The sequence below is a fragment of the Cupressus sempervirens genome, chromosome 4, assembly GCF_028749045.1.
Source record: "Cupressus sempervirens isolate cs-2001-9-10 chromosome 4, ASM2874904v1, whole genome shotgun sequence".
In the NCBI taxonomy this organism is placed as follows: Eukaryota; Viridiplantae; Streptophyta; class Pinopsida; order Cupressales; family Cupressaceae; genus Cupressus; species Cupressus sempervirens.
Genome location: NC_143121.1, coordinates 52362724 through 52384340, shown reverse-complemented (window position 1 = coordinate 52384340; position 21617 = coordinate 52362724). Strand labels below are relative to the sequence as shown.

General features: G+C 35.3%; 1 protein-coding gene across 3 annotated transcripts in view; it reads left to right on the top strand.

Annotated features, from left to right (window-relative positions):
• Positions 1-19379, top strand: part of LOC149559894 (GTP-binding protein Era-like protein) — a 215048-nt gene extending 195669 nt beyond the window's left edge. For all 3 annotated transcript variants that reach the window (XM_089824353.1, XM_089824352.1, XM_089824354.1), the window contains one exon: positions 18969-19379. In XM_089824353.1, coding sequence (XP_089680479.1) covers positions 18969-19052 — 84 coding nt within the window. In that variant the 3' untranslated portion in view covers positions 19053-19379. The remainder of the gene's footprint in view (positions 1-18968) is intronic.
• Positions 19380-21617: the final 2238 nt, after the last annotated feature.

The following is a 21617-nucleotide window of genomic DNA, read 5'->3' as shown; positions in this document are numbered from 1 at the left end:
TGCACTAATTTCATCAAACTAGCACTTGTGGATCAACTCAATGAAAATTCGGGCCCTATTGATGATCCTTAGAAGGAGCAAGCTCTACTAGCAATTGTTAAAGTTCATGGAGATGCTACAAATGATTCCTTGCAAGAGAAATCACAATTGATTGAATATGGAGTTTATCCTTTGGTTGTGCTCGTCTTCAAGGCACTATCAAGTGTGAAGGTTGTGTTTGTTGTCAAGGCTATGTGTCTATCACCGAAGCTATGTCCATCTTCCTGGTCATGTCCATCACCAAGGTTGTGTATCTGTCACCATTATTGTGTTTGTTGCTGTGTACATTGTCGTGTCTATGTTTGTTTCTATTGTTGTGTCCGTCGTCGTCATTGTGTTCGGCATCGTCGTTGAGTTTGTGTCTTTTGTCAAGTCTATGTCTATCGCCATAGTTATGTTCATCAACATGTCAGTCGCCAAGTCCGTGTCTATCAATGTCATTGTATCCATTATCATCACTATGTTCATCACTAAGTGTTTATTACTGTCATTGTGTCCATCATCATCATCAAGTCTATCTCCATTGTTGTCATTGTGTTCATTATCGTCACTATGGCTATGTTTGTCATAGTTATCGTAGTCATAGTTGTGCCTGTTGTCATCGTGGTTGTCTTTGTCACCATTGTATGTCTGTCTTTATGGCTACGTCCATCGTAGTGGCTACTTCTCTCACCATGTACATCACTGAGGAGATGTGCGTTGTGGAGGCTCTATTTGCCGAGGTACTCAGGCCAAGATTCCCTTTGTCGAGTCACTCTTTGTTGAAGCCCCCTTCGACGAGGCACCCTTCACCGCTCCTATTGCCAAGGCATGCATGACCGAGGACCCCTTCATCGACATACTCTCGCCTGAGGCTCCCTTTGTTGACGTACTCTTCGTTGAGGCTTTATCCGTTTGGAATATTCAACACAATTTATCCAAAGGGCATTTGCCATTAAGAGTATAATAGTGGTTACTATGGTCGTGTTAGTGGTTAAGTTTGTGCCAGCATCAACGTTTGTGCTTATGACCATACCAAGATTGATTTTTGAACATGACAACGTAAAGGATGTCATTGATTAGCATCATTGGCATCATAGCGAAGAATACGACAATGTTTACATCAGAGTGATGTAGTGAAAGTTGGATGAGTGTGTGTTGCAACAGAGGTTTGATGTCAACTCACATGCTCTATGTGTGCATTTGATTTGGGATCTAGGAATTGATGGTGTGGATTGGATAGCGAATTGCTTGAGTAGAAGCAATCTTTGGATGACGAGGATTTGTAATATCCCAATTTTTTAATAAAATATATAATTAGGTTTAATTAATTAAATGGTCCTAAAAATAAAATAATATCACAAGGACTTATTTAATTAATCGATTTACTTAATAAATGGGGCCACTCTTTATTTTATATTTTTAGTAACTTGTCAGCCTGTCGACATTTTTGTAATCTTTCGGGAAGCTTCCCTAAAGTCCATTTTAAGGCCACTGTATAGGTTGTTTTAGGTATGCGATTTGGATTATTTTATTGTATGCGAATTCCTATTGGAGTTCCGTGTTGTTCGCCATTTTAGAAGTGAGAGATCTTCCCTACTTGGCTCTTGCAGTTTCCATGGGAATCGACCCTCACCCTATTCCATTCATTGTATTTCTTTGCTTTGGATTAGACACATTTGGAGCACCATCTTTGTTTTGCAAATATAATATTTTGGGTTTTGGCTATAAATTGTTACATCTCTGTGTTGGCGTGTGCTTCCATGTCTGACTATTATGTGGTGCATTTAGTGAATCATATCATCCCTCGGCATCTCCAAATCACTCCCTTCAACACATTCCTCAAATAGTACTGTGGCAACAGAGCTTTCCGTCAGCCACTTAGGTGTTCTCCTCAGATATGTTCCCTTGGGTACTTTCCCTCAAGCACTTTCCCTTGGGTACGTTCCCTTGGGTACTTTCCCTGGGGTGCTGTCCCTCGAGTAATTTCCTTCAATTCGAGTTCTCCTTCGGACTGAACTCTCCCTTGGCATAGGTTCTCCTTCGGATAGAGTTCTCCTTTGGACCGGGTTCTCCTTTGGATGGAGTCCTCCTTCGAACCAAGTCCTCCTTTGGATTGATTTCTCCTCCAGACAGAGTTCTCCTTCGGATCGGGTTCTCCTTCAGACAAAGTTCTCCTTCGGATCGAGTTCTCCTTCAGACGGAGTTCTTTTTGGGCCGAGTTTTCCCTCGGATCAAGTTCTCCTTCGGGTCAAGTTTCCCTTCAGATTGAGATCCTTTTCAGACTGACATTGCCTTTGGGCTAAGATCATCTTGGGAAAATTACATTCCAATTTAAAGTGATTTGATGAGATTTTAGGGTTTCACCTACTCGACTGTAAGACAAGCCTGATATTTTAAGTGCCTGTCTTGTTTGAGCGGTAGACGATGTAATTTGTTTCAATGGCTCATATAGAGGTGTATGGCCCTCTGCAACAAATTGTAAAAATGGATTGTTATATCCCAATTCTTGGCTCAATTTTAAATGTTCCTTTATAGTCGTTGAGGTTTCATGCGAAGTTGAATGATTGGTTAAATTAGTTATTCCTTATCGTTTCATAAGAAAATGAAGAGTTGGTTATTTGATATGATTTCATGAAAAATGGAATATTGGTCAATTGTTATGATGATTATATGCTATGGTAGTTTCGACTTCAAAAAATAACCAAGCATAATATATATGTTGTGATCTCATTACCAAAGCCACCCTCGATACCACAGTAATTACCAAGCATTGAAGATTTGAAATGCCATCTTTCCCAGCCACGATAGCTATGTTACTGCATTCATTTTCCCAGCCATGATAGCTCTTTGATTGCATTCATTTTTCCAGTTACGATAGCTCTGTTATTGCATCCAATTTTCGGCCACAATAGCTTTGTGATTTTGCATTGATCGTAACCCTATTCCATAGTTACATTGTGCAAGAACCTTTGTTTATAGAAGCATATTTATTAATTGCAAGTGTCATTAGTCTCCACTGTTGGGAGTTCAAATCTGCAAGTGCAAGGAAATGATTGCACAACCAGGAGGCGGTGATCATTGCTAGGTTATGCATTTTTTTTTAATGGTCTTCCAATTAAATAAAAGGACGTTGAATTCTGAAATGAAAAAGGGAAATCTTCAAAATAAATCTGAACGATATATAATTTGTTCCTCATGATGGTTGTACACTAGTGTAAGTATTGGAGATCAAGTTACAATGTGTACGGTTGAATTTATTTTTGTTGAAAATTGATTTTCATATTTGAATACTAATATCTTATCAAAATAGTGAATTCATAGCAGAATATTGCTTTCATATCAAGATAATGAACCCATATCAAATATAGATATCATATTCAAATACTGATTTCATATGAGAGTGCTAATTTCATTACTGAATATTAATTTCATTGTTGATCTCTTTAATTTTGTTGTCTATTAGTGTCATACAATTAGTCACATAGAAGACAGAGTTGGTCGATCATCACTGTGATCGAGTCACTATATAGGCCAAGTTATGCATTTGCTAGAGTTGTAAATAATCTTGTATATGCCGAACTCTATATGAGCAAAGCAAGTCTATGGTCACCAAGTATCCCTATGGAAGCCGACTTCAGTGAATGCTGAGTAAAGTAGAGTGAATGTGTTGGGTCATATAGAAGGAGCTGAGCTAGTTGAGGCAGAGTGTCAGCAAGCATAATAGTTAATACTGAGCATCAGAAATTGTATTAGCCGAGTAACACTGTTTAAACAAGAATGTTTGAAATGGCATAAATTATGAGGTAAACCGTTTTAGGACAACATGTAAACCACATTTAATGATTGTAGAGTTTGTTACAAAGTTTGTTATGCGTTGTGGCATGGATCACAGATCCCTATGAAGGAAAGTTAACCAATCAGATTAAGAGGCAAAAGGAAAGCATTCAGATTGTTGATTATATTCTAGAAGACTCTATTGATGTCTATTTTCGGGCAGATCCAAACCTTATTTCAAGATAATGTGAAGTGTTGTGAATGAATATGTGAAGGAATTGCATTTTGGAGGCTACAAGCGAAGTTTTGAAGTAACAGAGCATAGTGACCGACTGAAGAGCGGGGAAAAGATATATCAGATAGGAGATCAGATTAGGGAGTGGAAAGAGAAGATCCGTAATCAACATTGTGAGTGCAAACCAAAGGATCAGGTATTGATACATTTTAGCAAGTGAATCTAGGTAAATCTCTTAACAGAGTGGTCCGAATAGGCCTAAGTAAATCTCCTAACAGAGTGGTTACTTCATTGTAAGTTTTGAATCCTTTAATCAAGGTAGATTTAATAGTCTTGTAAAGCTCTTAATAAGGCATACTCCTCACAAGGTAGATCATTAGAAGTGATCAAATTTGTAGCCCTAATAAGCGAACTTTGTTAATCAGTAGTGAAGATTTGTGGGTGTCATCCCCACCTCAGTTTTATCTTCACCTTGGAGGGTTGCTGGGTAACCAAAATCTTGTGCTATGTGTTTAATTTTAAGGTTATAGATGTGATGAATAGTTAGATTTATTTCAGTATTTCAGGTTTAAGGTTATGCTATTCATCATCTAGATATGAGATGGATTAAGTGGTGAATGCAGTTGAGTTGTTATTTGCTTTGTAGGATAAAAGTTTAAGTGATCCTAATTCACCCCCTCCCCTCTCAGTATCTCACTTTTCCAATAAACTTTCGACAAACCTAAAGAGTGCTAATTTCTTTGTAGAATATTAATTTCATAACACTAATTTCATATTAGAACTGTGTTTCATAAATAATTCCATTCCAGTGGAAGCTTATACCGAGACATTCCCCACATGTCTCCGAGATAAGGGACAACACTCTTATGGAGAACTAGTAATTAAGTTACAACTAACATGAATCTTCTTGGAAAGTCATAAGCCCAGATTGCGCAGAGATGTAAGTGGCTGTGATAAAACAATGCCTAGAATGTCATGCCCAGAGATTCATCAAGGATGACTAGTAAGGTCGAGATGAAGGGAGTGAATTGGTAACCATTAATAAGCAGGCGAACCCTGGATGACAAAGAGAATGGAATCCCTAAACAAGAAAAGAATATAATCAATCTAGATCAACTGAGTCAGCTCATGGTAGTCCATTGTGTAGGTCTTGTAGTCAAGTCAAGTAGTGGGTTGACATTCTAGCATTAGCATGCTTAGTGGCTGGACAGTGGTGTCCCAGGGCTAATCCCAGGGTAGGGAGGGCCTTTTCAGTAGAGATTGTGCGGGTATACTTAAGGGTCTACGGTTGGGAGGTTAAGCCCTTGGCAATGCTTCTCCTCTCCACAAGGTGCCAAGACTTGCACTAGACAAAATTATGATCTGCATTCAAATAGCTTCTAATAATGGACATTTAACTTTATGAATTTGCAATTTTAAGTTGAAGATATATTAGATGGTTCATATCGTTTAATTAGTTATTCAGTTATAGCCATTGGTTCTCTTCCATCTAAATATGTACAGCAGCTGTAAAACTGTCTTCATGTGATTATAATAGGTACGTATCTTTATTAGCAGAGAAGGTCTCTTTTACCATAAAATAATGTTTGGTTATGATGGCAGTTAGATTCATCATATTTGTTGATTGAATACTCCTTCAATTGTTAATTAAGATATTTTAGTTAAACTGATTTTAACAAACATTAATCTCTTTCATATGAACATTTAAAGTATCTGATATAATTGCCTTCTCATGATCATGAATCTGGAAAGTGACTATGTCAATGTTATGATAGTTGTTAGCTAAGGCCCGGGAAAAGGGGTTTATGGTAATAGAGCTCTGGATTCAACATTGAACCTTGGCTATGTTCTTAATATTATGTCATGAGCGGCCACTTTGCCAATTGTCTCATCAAGCCTTATGTCACCACAATGACTAAGATTAATATTATATGTGCCGCATGTGCCGATGACTTATTCTCTCATTTGTAACTCTCTCAACCACCCTTTCATTGTTCTTACCATAACCAAGTATGCTGAAGAAGCAAATATATATGCAGTGAGTTCATTACCAAAGGCACCCTCAATACCACATTAATTACCAAGCATTGAAGCTCTGAGTTGCCATCTTTCCCAACCACGATAGCTCTGTTGTTGCATTCATTTTCCCAGCCATGATATTTTTATTATCACATTCATTTTCCCAGTCGTGATAGCTCTGTTATTGCATCCAATTTTCGGCCACAATAGCTTTGTGATTTGCATTGATCGCAACCCTATTCCATAATTACATTGTGCAATAACCTCTCTTTACAGAAGCGTATTTATTAGCTGCAAGTGTTGTGAGTATCCACTATTGCGAGTTCAAAGTCTGCAAGTGCAAGTAAATGATTGCACAGCCAGGAGGCGGTGATCATTGCTAGGTTGTGCATTTTTTTTCTGAAATGAAAAAGGGAAATCTTTAAACTGAATCTGAAAGATGTATCTTTTGTTCCTCATGATGGTTGTACATTAGTATAAGTATTGAAGATCAAGTTCCAACCTAAACTGTTGATTTTTATTTTTTAAATATTGATTTTCATATTTGAAGACTACTATCCTATCAGAATACTGAATTCATAGTAGAATATTGCTCTCATATCATATCAGAATATTGATATCATATTTGAATACTGATTTCATATCAGAATGCTAATTTCATTGGAGAATATTAATTTCATACTACTGATTTCATATTAGAACCGTGTTTCATACGGAATTCCATTCCAGTGCAAGCTTATACAGGGACATTCCCCATATGTCTCTGAGATAAGGGACAACACTCTCAAGGAGAACTAGCAATTAAGTTGCAGATAACATGAATCTTTTTGAAAAGTCATAAGCCTAGATTGGGAGGATGTAAATGGCTGTGATAAAACTATGCTTTGATCTTTATGCATAGAGATTCATCAAGGATTACTAGTAAGATCAAGATGAAGGGAGTGAATCTGTAACCATTAATAAGCAGGCTAACCCTGCATGACAAAGAGAATAGAATCAGTAAACAAGAAAAGAATGTAATCAATCTAGATCAACTGAGTCAGCTCATGGCAGTCCACTATATAAGTCTTGTTGTCAAGTTGAGTGGTGGGTTGACACTCTAACCCCAGGATGCTCAGTTGTAATGTCCCCAATTTCAATAAAAAACTTTAAATAATTAACGGTCCAAAAATTTAAATAATATTATTTGGGCCTTTAATTATTTAATAAAGAGGCCCATTGTTTATTAATTATCCATAGGTGTTGGCCGTGTCAGCACTCTTTTGTAAATCCTCAAGAGTTTTATTAGAAGGGGGATTTATGTGCAACATTTAAGTAGTTGTTTACCGTACAGGTAAAATAAATGAACGCATACAGACAATGGAATACGAATAGCAAAATTCTTTAGATTATTTGCATTTGTCAAAGACATTACATTATGCTTGAATGATGATTTACAATAATTCCGAAGGGTGTATAAATACTTTCCGAAGAACCTTCCCGAAGGGGTCCGTCAGCTACATAACAAAAACCTTTTTGAAGGGACTCGTCGGCTACATACAAGAACCTTCCCGAAGGGGTCTGTCGGCTACATAACAAGAACCTTCCTAACGAGACCCGTCGACTACACACTATTTACCTACGACATCATCCCCCCCAAAGAAAAAGTCGTCTCCGGATGACAATTACAAAACAAAATACATTAACTGACTAACTACAACAAGATAAATCTGCTTCTGTCACATCACTTTCACATTCGTTCTGTGCCTGCAGCAAACTGGTCTCCAACCCATATGCATCTATAGCCTCTGCTAACACAAGACTGTCCATTAATCAAACTGACCTTGATAGCCACCTGTGTTTCTTTCTCTGCTTCCAACTCTTAGGTACCCTGAGCCAAGTGTCGCTGTACTGCCTTCAACTTGATGATCAACTCCTCCCGAGCTCTCCCTGCATCCACTAAGACAACTTCATAGCCAACACCTACTCCAAGTGTAACACCCCTCTCGAAATGCTTGTTCCGTAGATCTTTTCACCTTTGGCACACTATGCTTGCAGCAAGTCCAAGTCTCATCAACTGGTCACACTTCCCACGATTGATATCCGCAACGACTGAGAGTCTAGGGGGCAACGCCCCCGGCGAGGTCAAGGGGCAGTGCCCCTCACCGCCAAGACCAAATTAGCACTCTGAAACCCACACAAAACTGCATGGAACACACTATTTCTGTGATTTACTTCTGATTCTACACTCTTTCTAGCAACTACTAATGCTTCCTCTTTCCTTTGGCATCATCCATCATTCATTCTGAGCATTCTTGATTTGTTGATGTTTTTTTTTTTTGGAGAAAACCTCCTCTCACCTTTCTTCTGCGCTGCCTATCCAAGCTACAGGAGAAGTCGGACACATCAAGTATTTCTTGTTCTTACTTATCCTTCGAATCTGTACTAAGACTACTTATTCTTCAGCTTAATCTCTAAATCCGCACTGTGATAGCAACAATAACCTTCAAAGTCTGTACGCAATATCCTCTAACTTCAAAATCCAAATGCAATGTCATGTAGAAGCCGTATGCTAAATCCATATGCCATATTTATCATTTATGCAAAACTCGTACACCGTATTATGCAAAAATCATATGCCATGATATGCAAAATCCGTACACCATGATGACCTCATAACCTGTACACAAAGTTATACTGAAAATCCGTACAGTGGCTAGAACCCGAAATCCGTACGATGCCTACTAACAAGAAATCCGTACGCTGTTAGAAAATCGTACAATGTCTCCACAAATCCGTATAGGACTACGTAGCAATTGTCTCTTAGAACCGTATGGTGGCACCTTTAAAAATCGTATAGTGGCATCCTTCTGTTAAAACCGTACGGTAGCCTTCTAAAGAAATCGTACAGTGCATCAATATGATAAAATCCGTATGGTGGAGAGTTGGTAAAAGCCGTACGGGCCTGGGAAGTCCGTACGGTGACTTCTCACTCTTTTTTTTTTCACTTTTTTAACAACTATGTACAATATTTACATATATACAACACTTACAGTCTTCTTCTCTCAGTTGTTCGTCCACGGAGGTGCGTTACTTCTTTCATGGCAGACATTCAACTTTGACCTATTCACTACATCAAATACTTCCTTTCTGTCTAGCATCCATTGTTTTATTGCTCCATTATCGCCCAGTTCCCGAATCTGGTACGACCCGACCCATTTAATTTTGAACTTGCCTGGTTTGATCTCATTCCAGTCGTTGTACTTCAACAGTTGTTAGTATGTAATTTGGATTATTTCTTTGTATTTGCAAATTCTTGTTGGAGTTTTGGATTGTTTTCCATTTCAGGAGGGGAAGATCTTCCCTATGTAAAAAACCCGAGCATATATTTGAAAATAAACAGCTATGTAGACATACAAAAATTACCAATATTTTATTCTGAATGCTTCTAGTTTACTGTTGAAGTAAATTATAGCCAGGAAAATTCTTTGCCTCTATTGAATGCTTCAAGCGTATAACAAAAGCATCATAACTTGGTAAAATATAATATCAGAAATTATTGGAAAATATTCAAATTAGTATTGCACTTGTACAGTGAATAGTAATTCAGAACTAAAGAAGTTGCTTCATTTATAAAAGATTTGCCCCGAATATAGTGAATTACTGCTTCCTTGCCATGCTCTAAGTTTTCAATGTTGGCTTTCCATTACCACCGCTGGATTTGGATGTTCAAGCAGACATGTGACTTATTTGGATGGTGCCTAAATTGTTACAAATAACTTCAACTGTATCCATAATTTGTTTTGCCTCCGGCCCATGAATCTGGCTAATAAAGATGATTTTCGTGTGTTCTCTGTAGCGTGCATTTTCCACCTTTGAGTTTTCCTTGTAACTTCTAACCAATGATATACTCGGGTATCCTGATGTCTCTAGTCACACTAGACAAAATAGTTGCCGTAATTTCTTCCCCAATCTACAATAGCCGTATTAAACTGGAACTACGACTACTATTTGTTTTTCATCATGTCCATCAACTTCAAACCCGACATTCAACAATTATTCCCTATGCTTCCACTAGGCCAGGCTGGTTGTCCTGAGGAAAGGAACTTAGTTCTATTGATCACAACAATTAATTAAATTCTTCTCATCCAAGTCTTCGATGATCCTCCAAAAGCCATTGCCTTATTTAAACAATGGAAATCCCGTAAATAGTCAACTAATTTAGTTGGATTATTCATTAAAAAGCTTATTATAAAATAAACTTAATGTTATTAAATACTTACTAAGGGTAATTAATTATTAATTATTTTATACATGTTCAATAGATTTATGAATTGAAACTAATATAAAATAATTAATTTTTATTTTGCCTTTTTGACTTTCAAAAGGAAAGTCTACCTTGAGGAATATTACACCCTACTTGGCTATTTCGCTTTCAGTGGGGTTCAACCCTCACCCTATTTCGTCGCTTGTAATACTTTGCTTGGATCTGGCAAATTGGAGAATCATCTTTGTCTGTGAGTATTAATTGGAGGTTCTCTATATTCAATATCTCTTCATGCTTGGCATTTATTTGACGAATTTGGTTTTCTAATATTATTTGCATATAAGTTTGTATTCTCTTTCCATTCTCCATGCAACACCTCCCATTTTGTGCACCATACAACATTGTTGCATTTATACCATACAGACAATACAAGCTGCCTCACCTCAAGACAAAAGAAAACACCTTTGGATAGAAATCACCTCTAGACCGAAGACACCTCCAGATGAAAACATCTTTGGACAGAAGTCACCTTCGAACAGAAGACATCTCCAGATGAAAACACCTTCGGACATAAGTCACCTCCAAATAGAAAACACCTTCGGACAGAAACACCTACAGACAGAAGAAACCTCCGGACAAAAACACCTCTAGATGAAGATCACCTCCTGAAAGAGATCGCCTTCAGAACATTACATCAGTGTTTAGATAATAGTGTCCTAGGCCTAATTCTAGGGTAGGGAGGGCCTTTCTTTGTAGAGATTGTGTGGGGCTAAGCCACAGGGTTCGCTGAATTTTTGGCTTCAAATTCGAAATTCGGCGAACCCCACAAAACCAAAAGAAATTCATTAAAGTTTGTCCAAAATTCGTACGGACAGGTAAAATGATGTCGTCTTACAAAAATAGTATTTTATCACCCCATGATTAGGATTTTTGATCAATTTTTCATTATAAATAAAGCCATGTGCATACTGAGAATGCACCAATAGTTTACAGATAGCGACGGCTAGGGCTTTTGTCTTTGATTTCGTGAGCAGCGATGGCTAGGGCTTTAGACTATGCTTTGGTGAGCAACGGTGCCTAGACTTCATCTGTGTTTTCTTAGCATTGACAACAACTCTTTCAGCTGTGCTTGGTTGTTTGCCAAAATTGTGTCTCTATTTTTGGATCCATTGTCTTTGCAACTCCTCAATCTGCTGTAGCGACTTGTCTTTGCAACTTCCTTTCTTTCGCCTTTGTCTTGTATTGGGATTTTATTAATTATAAACTTATATGTGTTTTTAGGTTTAGGTTTTATTTTAATAAGATTGTCATTTTGTTTTATTTTTTATTTTTAAAATATGAATATAATTCATTTTCATTTACGTTATTGTTATTTGATTTATAAAATTATTACAATCAAAATATTTCCATAAGATCTATAGACATTTTAATTTATGTTATCATTTCTGATTAATTATGTTACTTCAATTTAATTTGTTATAATATAAATTATATATATATTTTTATTTTGTAAACTTTAAAACATTATACAAATTTTATATATTATTTTTAATTTTGTGAATTTTAAAATTGTTACTTTTTCCACATACTAAACGATACATATTTATTATTATATACTGAAATTTTATAATTTTTAAATTGAAAATATTTATTAGTCTTTTTTTTGTGAACTATAAATATTATTATGATTATTTATCTCTATTTTGTAATGTCAAACTATTTTGATTATTTATTGGATATATTGTTGGATATGGAGAGATGTTTTATCTTGTAGTTTTGTAGTGAAAAGTTCTTTGAATGAAACTCAAACATATAAGAATAATATATATATTTTTAAATTACATAAGGCGAATTTAATGTCAATTTTTTTTTTTTTTTTTTGACTTGTCAAACTTCATAGTCATCGAACTCGAACTCGAACTTGAACCTTGTGACTTAGGTGTGGGGATACTCAAGGGTCCACAGTTGGGAGGTTAAGCCCTTGGCAATGCTTCTCCTCTCCACCAAGTGCCAAGACTTGCACAAGACAGAGATATGATCTGCATTCAAATACCTTCTAATAACGGGTATTTTACTTTATGAATTTGCATTGTCAAGTTCAAGATATATTAGATGGTTGATACCATTTAATTAGTTATCTTCTTCTTAGTTATTTGGTTATAGCTAGTGTAACCTGGGGATGCCCCCCCTCCCCAAAAAAAAAAACTGGGCCATCTCGGAGATGGGGACATCCCCAAGATGGGGGGACAACATCTTGACATTTCGGGCGGCGCCACTTAGAGGGCCACCTTTGCCGGAGACGATGAGACGTCTCTTGTGTGTGGGTGTGGGGGATGCGACAAAGTCTCCTTTATTGCGGGGGGACATGATAGAGTCTCCTTTATTGTGGGTGCGGGGAGACTTGTAGTGTTTGTTTGCATTATAATATTATATACTTATTTTGATATCATGATTCATGACACATGCTACTTATTGTAATCATCTTTATGTCATGACTCATATGATCATTGATTACTTTTAGATAGTAGAATTTAGATACTCATACTATTGATCTGAAGACTAATATATAGACTAATATTTGCTGATGTTCAATGTCAATGTTCATTGTTTGTTTGTCATTTGATCATGAATCATGATGTTCTAGTTCAAAACTTCAATGCAATGTTCAATGTTCAATTTTTATTGTTTAAGTTTACTGTTTTTTACATCTTTATATGATTATATCAAGTTATATTGTATAATTGTAGTACATATTTTCATAACTAGAATTTTAAGTACCATATGTATAGTATATACACCCTTGCTCCCCCTGTCACCCCGCTGTCCCCAAATCAAGGCCCCTTTGTCCCCCTGTCTTGGAAACTTGTCCCCCCGTCCCGTTGTCCCCCTGTCTCGTAGGGCAGTGTAACTATGGTTATAGCGGTTGGTTCTCTTCCATCTAAATCTGTAAAATATTTGTAAAACTGTCTTCATGTGATTACGAAAGGTATGTATCTTTATTAGTAGAAAAGGTCTCTCTTACCATTAAGTAATAGTTGGTTATGACAACAATTATATTCATAATATTTGTTGATTGAATACTCCTTCAATTTTTAGTTAAGATATTTCAGTTAAATTGATTTTAACCATTAATCTCTTTCATATGAACATGTAAAATAATTGTTATTACTGTCTTCTCATGATCATGAATCTGGAAATTAACTATGTCAATATTATGATAGTTGTTAGCAAAGGCTTGGGAATTGGTTGTTACATGGATATACAATGTTACACTATGCAACAGGAATTTTCAATGAATCCATTGGGCTTACAATTGTAGAGCTGCTTCTAGAGTTGATCGTAGAAAGGATGTTGGACAAATGGATGACAAGATTCAACAGGATCTGGAAATTGCACTTGAATGCAGAAGGCTTGATAAGTTAGAAGAAGCAACCATGAAAAGTGGTAATGTTTCTTGCATGCCTTCTTATCGCATTAGTGTTTCACAAACATTTGTTAGTAGAAGAGAGTATCGGTGTGAGGAAAAGAAGAATGATGTGTTGTCTTGGCATTTGTGCAGGTGATGATAGCATATAGGATTACAAAAGAAAGTTGAGACAAAAGGGCTCTCTTAGTGAGAGGGAGAAGACTGCAAGGGGATTTTGTTCAATATCAGGATGGTAATATTCGTGTTTGGTCTAGGGCTTGATCTTTACAACATGATGTCCAAGGTGGTCTTATATCTAGCACTTTCAACAGTATGTGGATCTTGCCAGATGATAATAGTCTTTTGGAGCAAGATATCTTCCATGATTGGGGACTATGTGAGCATGGTATGCTTCCGTGACAGATGGAGTGATTGGATGATTTTCTTTAGTTAATTTCCAAGGATCTTGGTATATTGGTTTAGAGAGAGTAGACCATTTTGATATAGTTACTCTAGTGAGTAGAAAACTGTAGCAATTTGAGGACTATGATTCATGGGATAGAGTCCCATCTATGTAGGTTGGAAGGCACTTGGTGAACCTGGTATTCATCAAGAGTGATATAGACTCCAGCCTTGTATTTCATGATCAAAGCATATGGAGATCCAACATTGTTAGAGATATGGTGTAAAGGAATGCTATTCAGTTGCAGTACATTAACAATAATGATCAAACAAATGATATTTTCACCAAGCCCCTTGCTAGAGTGAAGTTTGTGCATTTTTGAGACAAGTGTGGAATTATGGATAGCAAAGCCCTTGCTAAGAGGGAGTCTCAACATTAGTGAATTCTTGAGTTGTACTGTAATGCATTCTTCTTTGTGAGGGATAAGTTTGAGGAACAAACTCTTGTTAATACATTTTTCTATGTGAGGGAGAAGTTTGAGGTGTAAACCCTTGTTAATGCATTTTTCTTTTTGAGGTAGAAGTTTGAGGTGAAAGTCCTTGTCCCACCCTCGAGGAGTAGCCATGGTGGATGTCATGTGAGAGAATCCATGACTTTGCACTTGTGTTCGTTCATCCTGTGGGAGTAGCCATGGCGAACATCATGATGAGATGACAATATCACACTGAGTGATTCCATGATGCCTATTTGCATTCATTTGCATTTCCATTCATGGGAGTAGCCATGATAGACCCATCCTGATTGTAGCCATGATGGATATCACTACGTAACTTAGATATCGAGAATGATTCCTCCCTAGCTAAGAGGGAGTGTTAATGTTATTGTATTTGTAGTTAGATTCTTTCAGGTCGACATAGATAACACAAAGATTGTGATAGTATAATTATATTAATAATATATTAATTATATTAATAATATGATTATTGTATATTTATATGAGCCAATTCATTGCAACCCTTGGTGAAGGGTCACCACCGATAGGTATAAAGGAAGAGTAAATCTTCTACTTAATTATCCATTTTTATACACACAACTAACAGACCAATGAAAATAACAATTGAGACTCTGCATGAGTGGATATTGTCTCTTTTCTTTGCTCCTTTTTAGTTCTTTTTGTTGCTCAAAAGTCTGTAGTTGACTTTGTATCATGCACATAACATCAAGAGGTGTAATTGTACTTGAAGTAATATCTTGGCATCGCTTTTGTTTGAGGTGATATTTCAATCAATTAATTCTTCCCCTACTAATTTCCATTATGCAATATTTGTAAACCAACTCCCATTTATTTTGTTTCCAATAGGGGTCTTTTCCATACTTGACATACAACAATTTATAAATTTGAAGTATGACACAATTAGAAATCAAGGAAAACTAAATAAGGTTTTTAACAAACTAAGATTAGAAATTAGTATTTTTAAAAAAACTAAGATTAGAAATTAGTATTTTTTAAAAGTTTCCAACTAAAATATAGATACAAAATTAGAAAAAACGAAGGACTTGCAACTAAAAAAAAGATATAAATCAGAAAACAGCTAGGGTATGTTCATAAAAAGAGAAAAGAATAGAAAAACTACATAAGGGAACAAGAATAGGGCAAAATGAATATAAGGTTTTCTAGGAAAACTTGGCAAAACATATATAAAACATTAAGAAAAAAACAGCTAGGAGTTTGGTCATAAAAAGAGAGAAAATACAAATTTTTTTATAGTGGAATGACAATTCTTTTATTTTCTTGTTCCTTGAATCTAAAATGTAATGAACAACAAAGGTAGATGAATAAAATATGTGAAATGGAAAAAAAGAAGAGAAGAAATGAAGAAAAAAAAGATTGAAAATAGGAAAATGATTCATCAAATTAGCCTCAAATTGATTGTGGCTTGCTCCATGTAATTGCAAGGTCTTTCAAATGCATCATATACTTCTTTAGATGCATAGATTGGTTAAATTTCAGATTATTTTATAATTTTTATAATTCTTTATTCAATCCTTGGAGGAGGACCCATTCCTTCATATATGTGGTTGGTGCCCCTTCAACAAGAGACACCACTTTTCCATAATAATCATATTATGGTATAATAATTATATTATCAATAATGAATATAATATAATATAATTACTAATATGGTAATTATATAATATAATTATTATTTATAATTTAATTATATTTTCAGTATCAGATAAATTATAATATAATGTCTCAAATAATACTTCGTATTACTTGAGACATCATTGTGAATTAGATATGTAAGCCTCCTGAAGCTAACTTCAACAAGATGATTGATACTAATCTGCTCTGGCTGCATTCACTCAGTTTGCTAGTTTTTGCTTAAATTCAATTGTTTTTGGCTGATTTTGACATTATTGCCAAGGGGTTGAATCTTCCTAGGAGGACTTCCTGAGTTTGGCAAACCTGGCAGCAAGTCTGACCAGACTCACTGATTACTCAATTCCCAGGCCTCCAGCCTCGGCTAGCACTGTCCACCTTGGGACTGGGAAGACTTTGTAACTGTGGTTTTGAACTTGGAAAATGCAGCTGCAAGCAGAATAAGGAAGGGCTCAGCAATTGGAATTCGAGAAAATTGACATATATCATTGATCTGTGATTATTAAGTTTGAATAGTTATAGTTTTATTAAAATTTAGTTTTTGGCCTTCTTAAAAATTAACAAAGTTTATAAAGCAATTAAGATAAAGAGTGTATGTGGTTTCTAGAGAATTTACTTCGCTAGGGAGTCTGAGATCAAACTAATCTTAATTAATTGGGTTGAGCTTGTTTACAAAGTTTTCTAAAAGATTGTCCAGTGACCCAGTCACTGTGAAGTACATTGTAAAAAGATTCTGCACCAGCTTCTATGGTTTTAGAGAGCTAAAATGTTAGTGTTTCTATAAATATTATATTCATAACTTTGATCCAGAATTTTGTTACAATGAACAAATCAAATTGGAATTTTCCATTTCCTTTTATTTCTTTAACTGGGAGCATCATCAGTGAAACTTGACACTCAAATAGACATTTTGACAAGGGGGTAAAAAGGTGACTCACTGATCCAAGCATCAAAAGTATTTTGTAGTTGCCATGGAAATCACTGGTACATCAACTCTCAGAGCTGTTGCATTTTGTGGTTTACAAGACCCTTTGGATAAACCTGTCTGAATGACAAAGTTTGGAGGTCAGAGTACAACTTTTAGTTTTGAGCTCACTATTTACAGTCGAAAGATAACAAAAAAAGAGACTAAGGCCAAAGAAAGTGACCATCTCATTACTAGTGTTTTCGTCACTATTTGGTGATGTCCAGTCTACTCAAAGTAGTCAAGGTGGGGCTCATTCCCACCCAAAGATAAGTAGTTAAGTCATTTCTGGTATTGCTTAGCGCAAATAGTTGCAGCCCCTATTTGTACTCTGAGTTCTTTTGTAGTGAACAATTACGCATCTTGACAAGGTGTGTTGATAAATTGTGATGCATCTCGGTTTAGGCATTATGGATATTTTCTGATTAAGTTTTAGTGTGTCTAAATTCATGAATTTGATCTAAGCATGTGGAACGGTGTATACCCCATTCCACATGTGAAGACTCTTCTCTCCAAGTCTTAGATGATGTAATGAGATGGAGAATGTTAGAACTTGGGAATATAGGATCGAAAGCATTATGGTGTGGTAAATGAATAAATTAATAAGGGGCTGGTAAGCATTTGGTTTAAATTCTTCAAACGAATCTTATCTATTGATAAGTAGGAGATATTTTCCACAGCAAGTCAATCTTATTTATGTTATTCTCATACAGAGCTCGTAGTTGAGAAGAGATATGAAACCAAAATATAGGGTATGTTGAAATATTCAACCTATTAAATAGGAACCTACAACAATCCATCACTGTGTATAGGATTCTCTTATTTTAATTACTAATATTATCCTATTAATCATGTATTTGAATGCCACAATAATATCATTTGTATCACAGTCAAGTCAAATAATGTTCGCTTGCTATTGCTGCTTGAGATAAACTGTAACAGTTTCGGGTTTTGTATATCTCCCATGTACACCAAGTTACACAATCTTGGGTTATATCTCACAGGGTAGAGGGTCAACTACTATTAGTCTGGTTGTTTTATTTGATTACTTGTTTTGTTAGACTGACAGGTCCATGCTTATAACATTTAGTGGGTTCAAGCAATGGTTTAAGGCTCTTTGAATTGTTCAAATATATTTATGCGAGTATTTTAGATTTTAACAAAATAAATATGAAGTTATTTACAATTCTAGAAACAGGTAAAATGCTGTCTATTTTAATATTATCAGGTAGGCATCATTCCCATAATTTTTTTTTTTTTGTTGACTGTAGAAGAGAATTCACTATTTAGGCATGTCTCTTGCATAAGATTTTAGAAAAGAAGCCAACATTTGATTTGTGTACACAGTTGTACGTGTGTTACTAGCTCTAACTGTATAATATTATATAACAAACTGTGTTTGCCTACATAAAGCTTGCTGCTTTTAAAGTAATGTTATGATATTTGGTGGGCATATGTCATTTGTGTAGAGGATAAAATTATAGATTATACGATGTTAGGATGAGCCAGCCTTCTGTACTAGGCACTGTATTACATCAAGGGGAACTTTTCCTCTCCCAATTCTCCATTTATTACATGCAACACAAATATTATATTTTTCAAATTTAATGCAAAAAGCTAATGCAGAACCAGTTCACCTATGTTTCAAATTTAATTTCAATGTCATCATGCATTCGTGTTTGTTCAGTTTCAAAGATGATCCTTTTGCAAATAAAATTTGTGGCTTGTTTTGACAGGTCAGTGTCAAAGTGAAATCGAACTGGCGCCAGGATAAAGAGTTATTGGAAGAGTGTGGCTATGGTGGAAATATTAGAGCATAGTGAGGAGTTACCAAAACTCATTACAAGATATGTACAGAGAAGATTGTAAAATCTAGTCCTATCAGATATAGGAACAATAGGTGGAGAAGAAAAGAGATTTGGTTTTCTACTAACCAAAAGGTTTCGTTATCAGTCCTATTTTCTTCATGTAAAGAGCAAGTTAATAGGAATTTGTATTGTATGAATTACCAAAAGTAAAAGTTTGTGCAAAAGCTCTTGTATTTCAGTATCTCATCATATTGAAATTTTGTGTGTGAGTAAGAAATGCGAATGTAATGCATTCACAGAGTGTTTAATGGTAGTAAACTTCAATACTTTACAAAATAAGTTAATGTCTCGACTTTTGAGTTTCCTGCATTATATAGAAAACCCCAATTCCATCAGATTCAGAAAATAAAAAGTCCCAATAAATTTCAAATGGTTCAAATGGGCTTCTTAACAAGCAGAAAAATATGTACTCTGCAACCAAAACAAGGTGAGGATTCATGCTCTGCAAAACTGGAATGGAAGATTGACCAACTGAATAACGGAGGAAATATGGCCGAGTAAGCCTCCCAAAATGCAATCACCACGGCAAAGTCAGTTGTAAGCTGAAGACCCGACAACCCATCAAATTGGGTTTATTAAAAAGTGAAGTAAGAATAAGCTATTCTTATTCCACCTTTTTGTGGGAACAGCGCTATGCCCATTTTTGGGTAAAATTAGGAGAGAAGAATTCTAATTCCAGTTTGTATTTTACAAACAAAAGTCAAATTTACGAATGTGGGTATTTAGATTTTCCTATTCCCGTCCAATTCCTGCTACCTAAAGAGTACAAACAGATTAATTCATTTATTGAATTTGGAAATAGTAATTATAGTAAGCAAGTTTTGCCAAAGTTTTTAAAGTATTGCAGCTTCCTTGTGGCTTACCGGAAATTTTTGTTCGTTACATTTTGAATGAAAAACAGAATTAGAACAAAGTGAGAGGAGTAAAGAGTCGAGAAAGATCATGTAAAGCTTAGCTTCCAAATGATAGAAACAACAATCACAATCACATCCTAAATTAAACACATTTTATTTTAGCAACATTTAATTAAGTTAAATCATTTTATATTCCTTCTTGCATTGTATTTGATTTTTATGAGAAAGAAACAAAGTATAATAAGTGATGATAGATTCCACATAAGAATAAGTAATCTTAAGTTGTGTTTGGGTATGGAAAACTTCAAGGTAATTTCGTGTATTGGGAAAATATATTATTAGACGAACAGAACTGAAAATTCCAAATTAGTTGAAGATTAATATAATTGGAAGAATTATATGTGTATTTTACAAATGATAGAATATAGAGAATAAGGACCTTACTTTACAATATTAGTGTGTTGTGTTTATTTTTTTTTGGATCCTAGGAAATAACGTTTCTTTAATCTATTATAAACAGTTTATAAAATAGAGATATGTTATATAGAGATGCTTCTTAAGATGCTTAGATAGATCACTGAATAATGAAAAGCAAAAAGAACGAGTATTATTTTACATCAAATACAAGAATACATTATTTTGTTAAATTGACAACTAGTCCCAAGATACTATAGTGTTGTTACTGCATTTTGCATTGTCAAATGGACAAGTGCTTAAAGGCAGCACTATTAAGTAAGGATAAATCTCCATAGGGACAAATTGTATGTCAATTTGATGCCTTTTTGACATCTATCTTCCACAAGTTTGGTGATCTTATCTTGCAAGTATTTGCTCAAGGAGCTTCATCTCTTTGTGAGATAATTTAATGTGTTTAATGAAGTAGTGTTACACCCTCCTTCAACATGATCATGAATCTATCTTTTAGGAATTCTCAATATAGTTGAGACTTGAAACATAATGGTCAAATACATGAGTTTTCTATTCAACTCAGTAAGATGTCTCCTCTTGCCTTGGAATATCTCATCATTCCTCTTTTACTAAAACCACCACAAAATCTCATTAGTAAAATTATCCAACCAAATTTACTCAACTCATAATAAAATGCATCAACATAATGAGCTAAAACACAATCAACTTCCAATTTTTATAGCACATAGTAGACAAAACAAAGATGGCTCCTGCCCCTACTATAATTTGAAATCCGTCCGCTCTTGCCAAATGTTCTCACTTTGTGTCGATTGTTTCAATGTCATTGTTTATTGTTGTGCTTGTTAGACTTTTTGTGTTTGAGGTGGTTACTCCTTCGAGCCTTGTGGTTAGTGCTTCTTGTTAGCGATATGGAAGATTGTTGAGTATTGTTAACTTGGAATTGTTGTTGACATGATGATTTGATCGTATGATTTGTCATTGATGTCAACATATGTTCTATAATATCATAATGAAGTTAGACAGACTAGAGTTTGTGTGTTACAAGCTATTGATCAAGGCAATACAGACATGCACGTCATTATTTTGTATGTCAGCTTAGATATATGTTGTAGGATGAGTGTAGACCTTATAACTATGGTCACAACTCTTTATGTGTTGGTTCGAGGAAGGTATAGTTGGTTTAATGAAGATTGGTTGCACGCTAGTGACATATAACTATGCCAGAGGTAGTTGT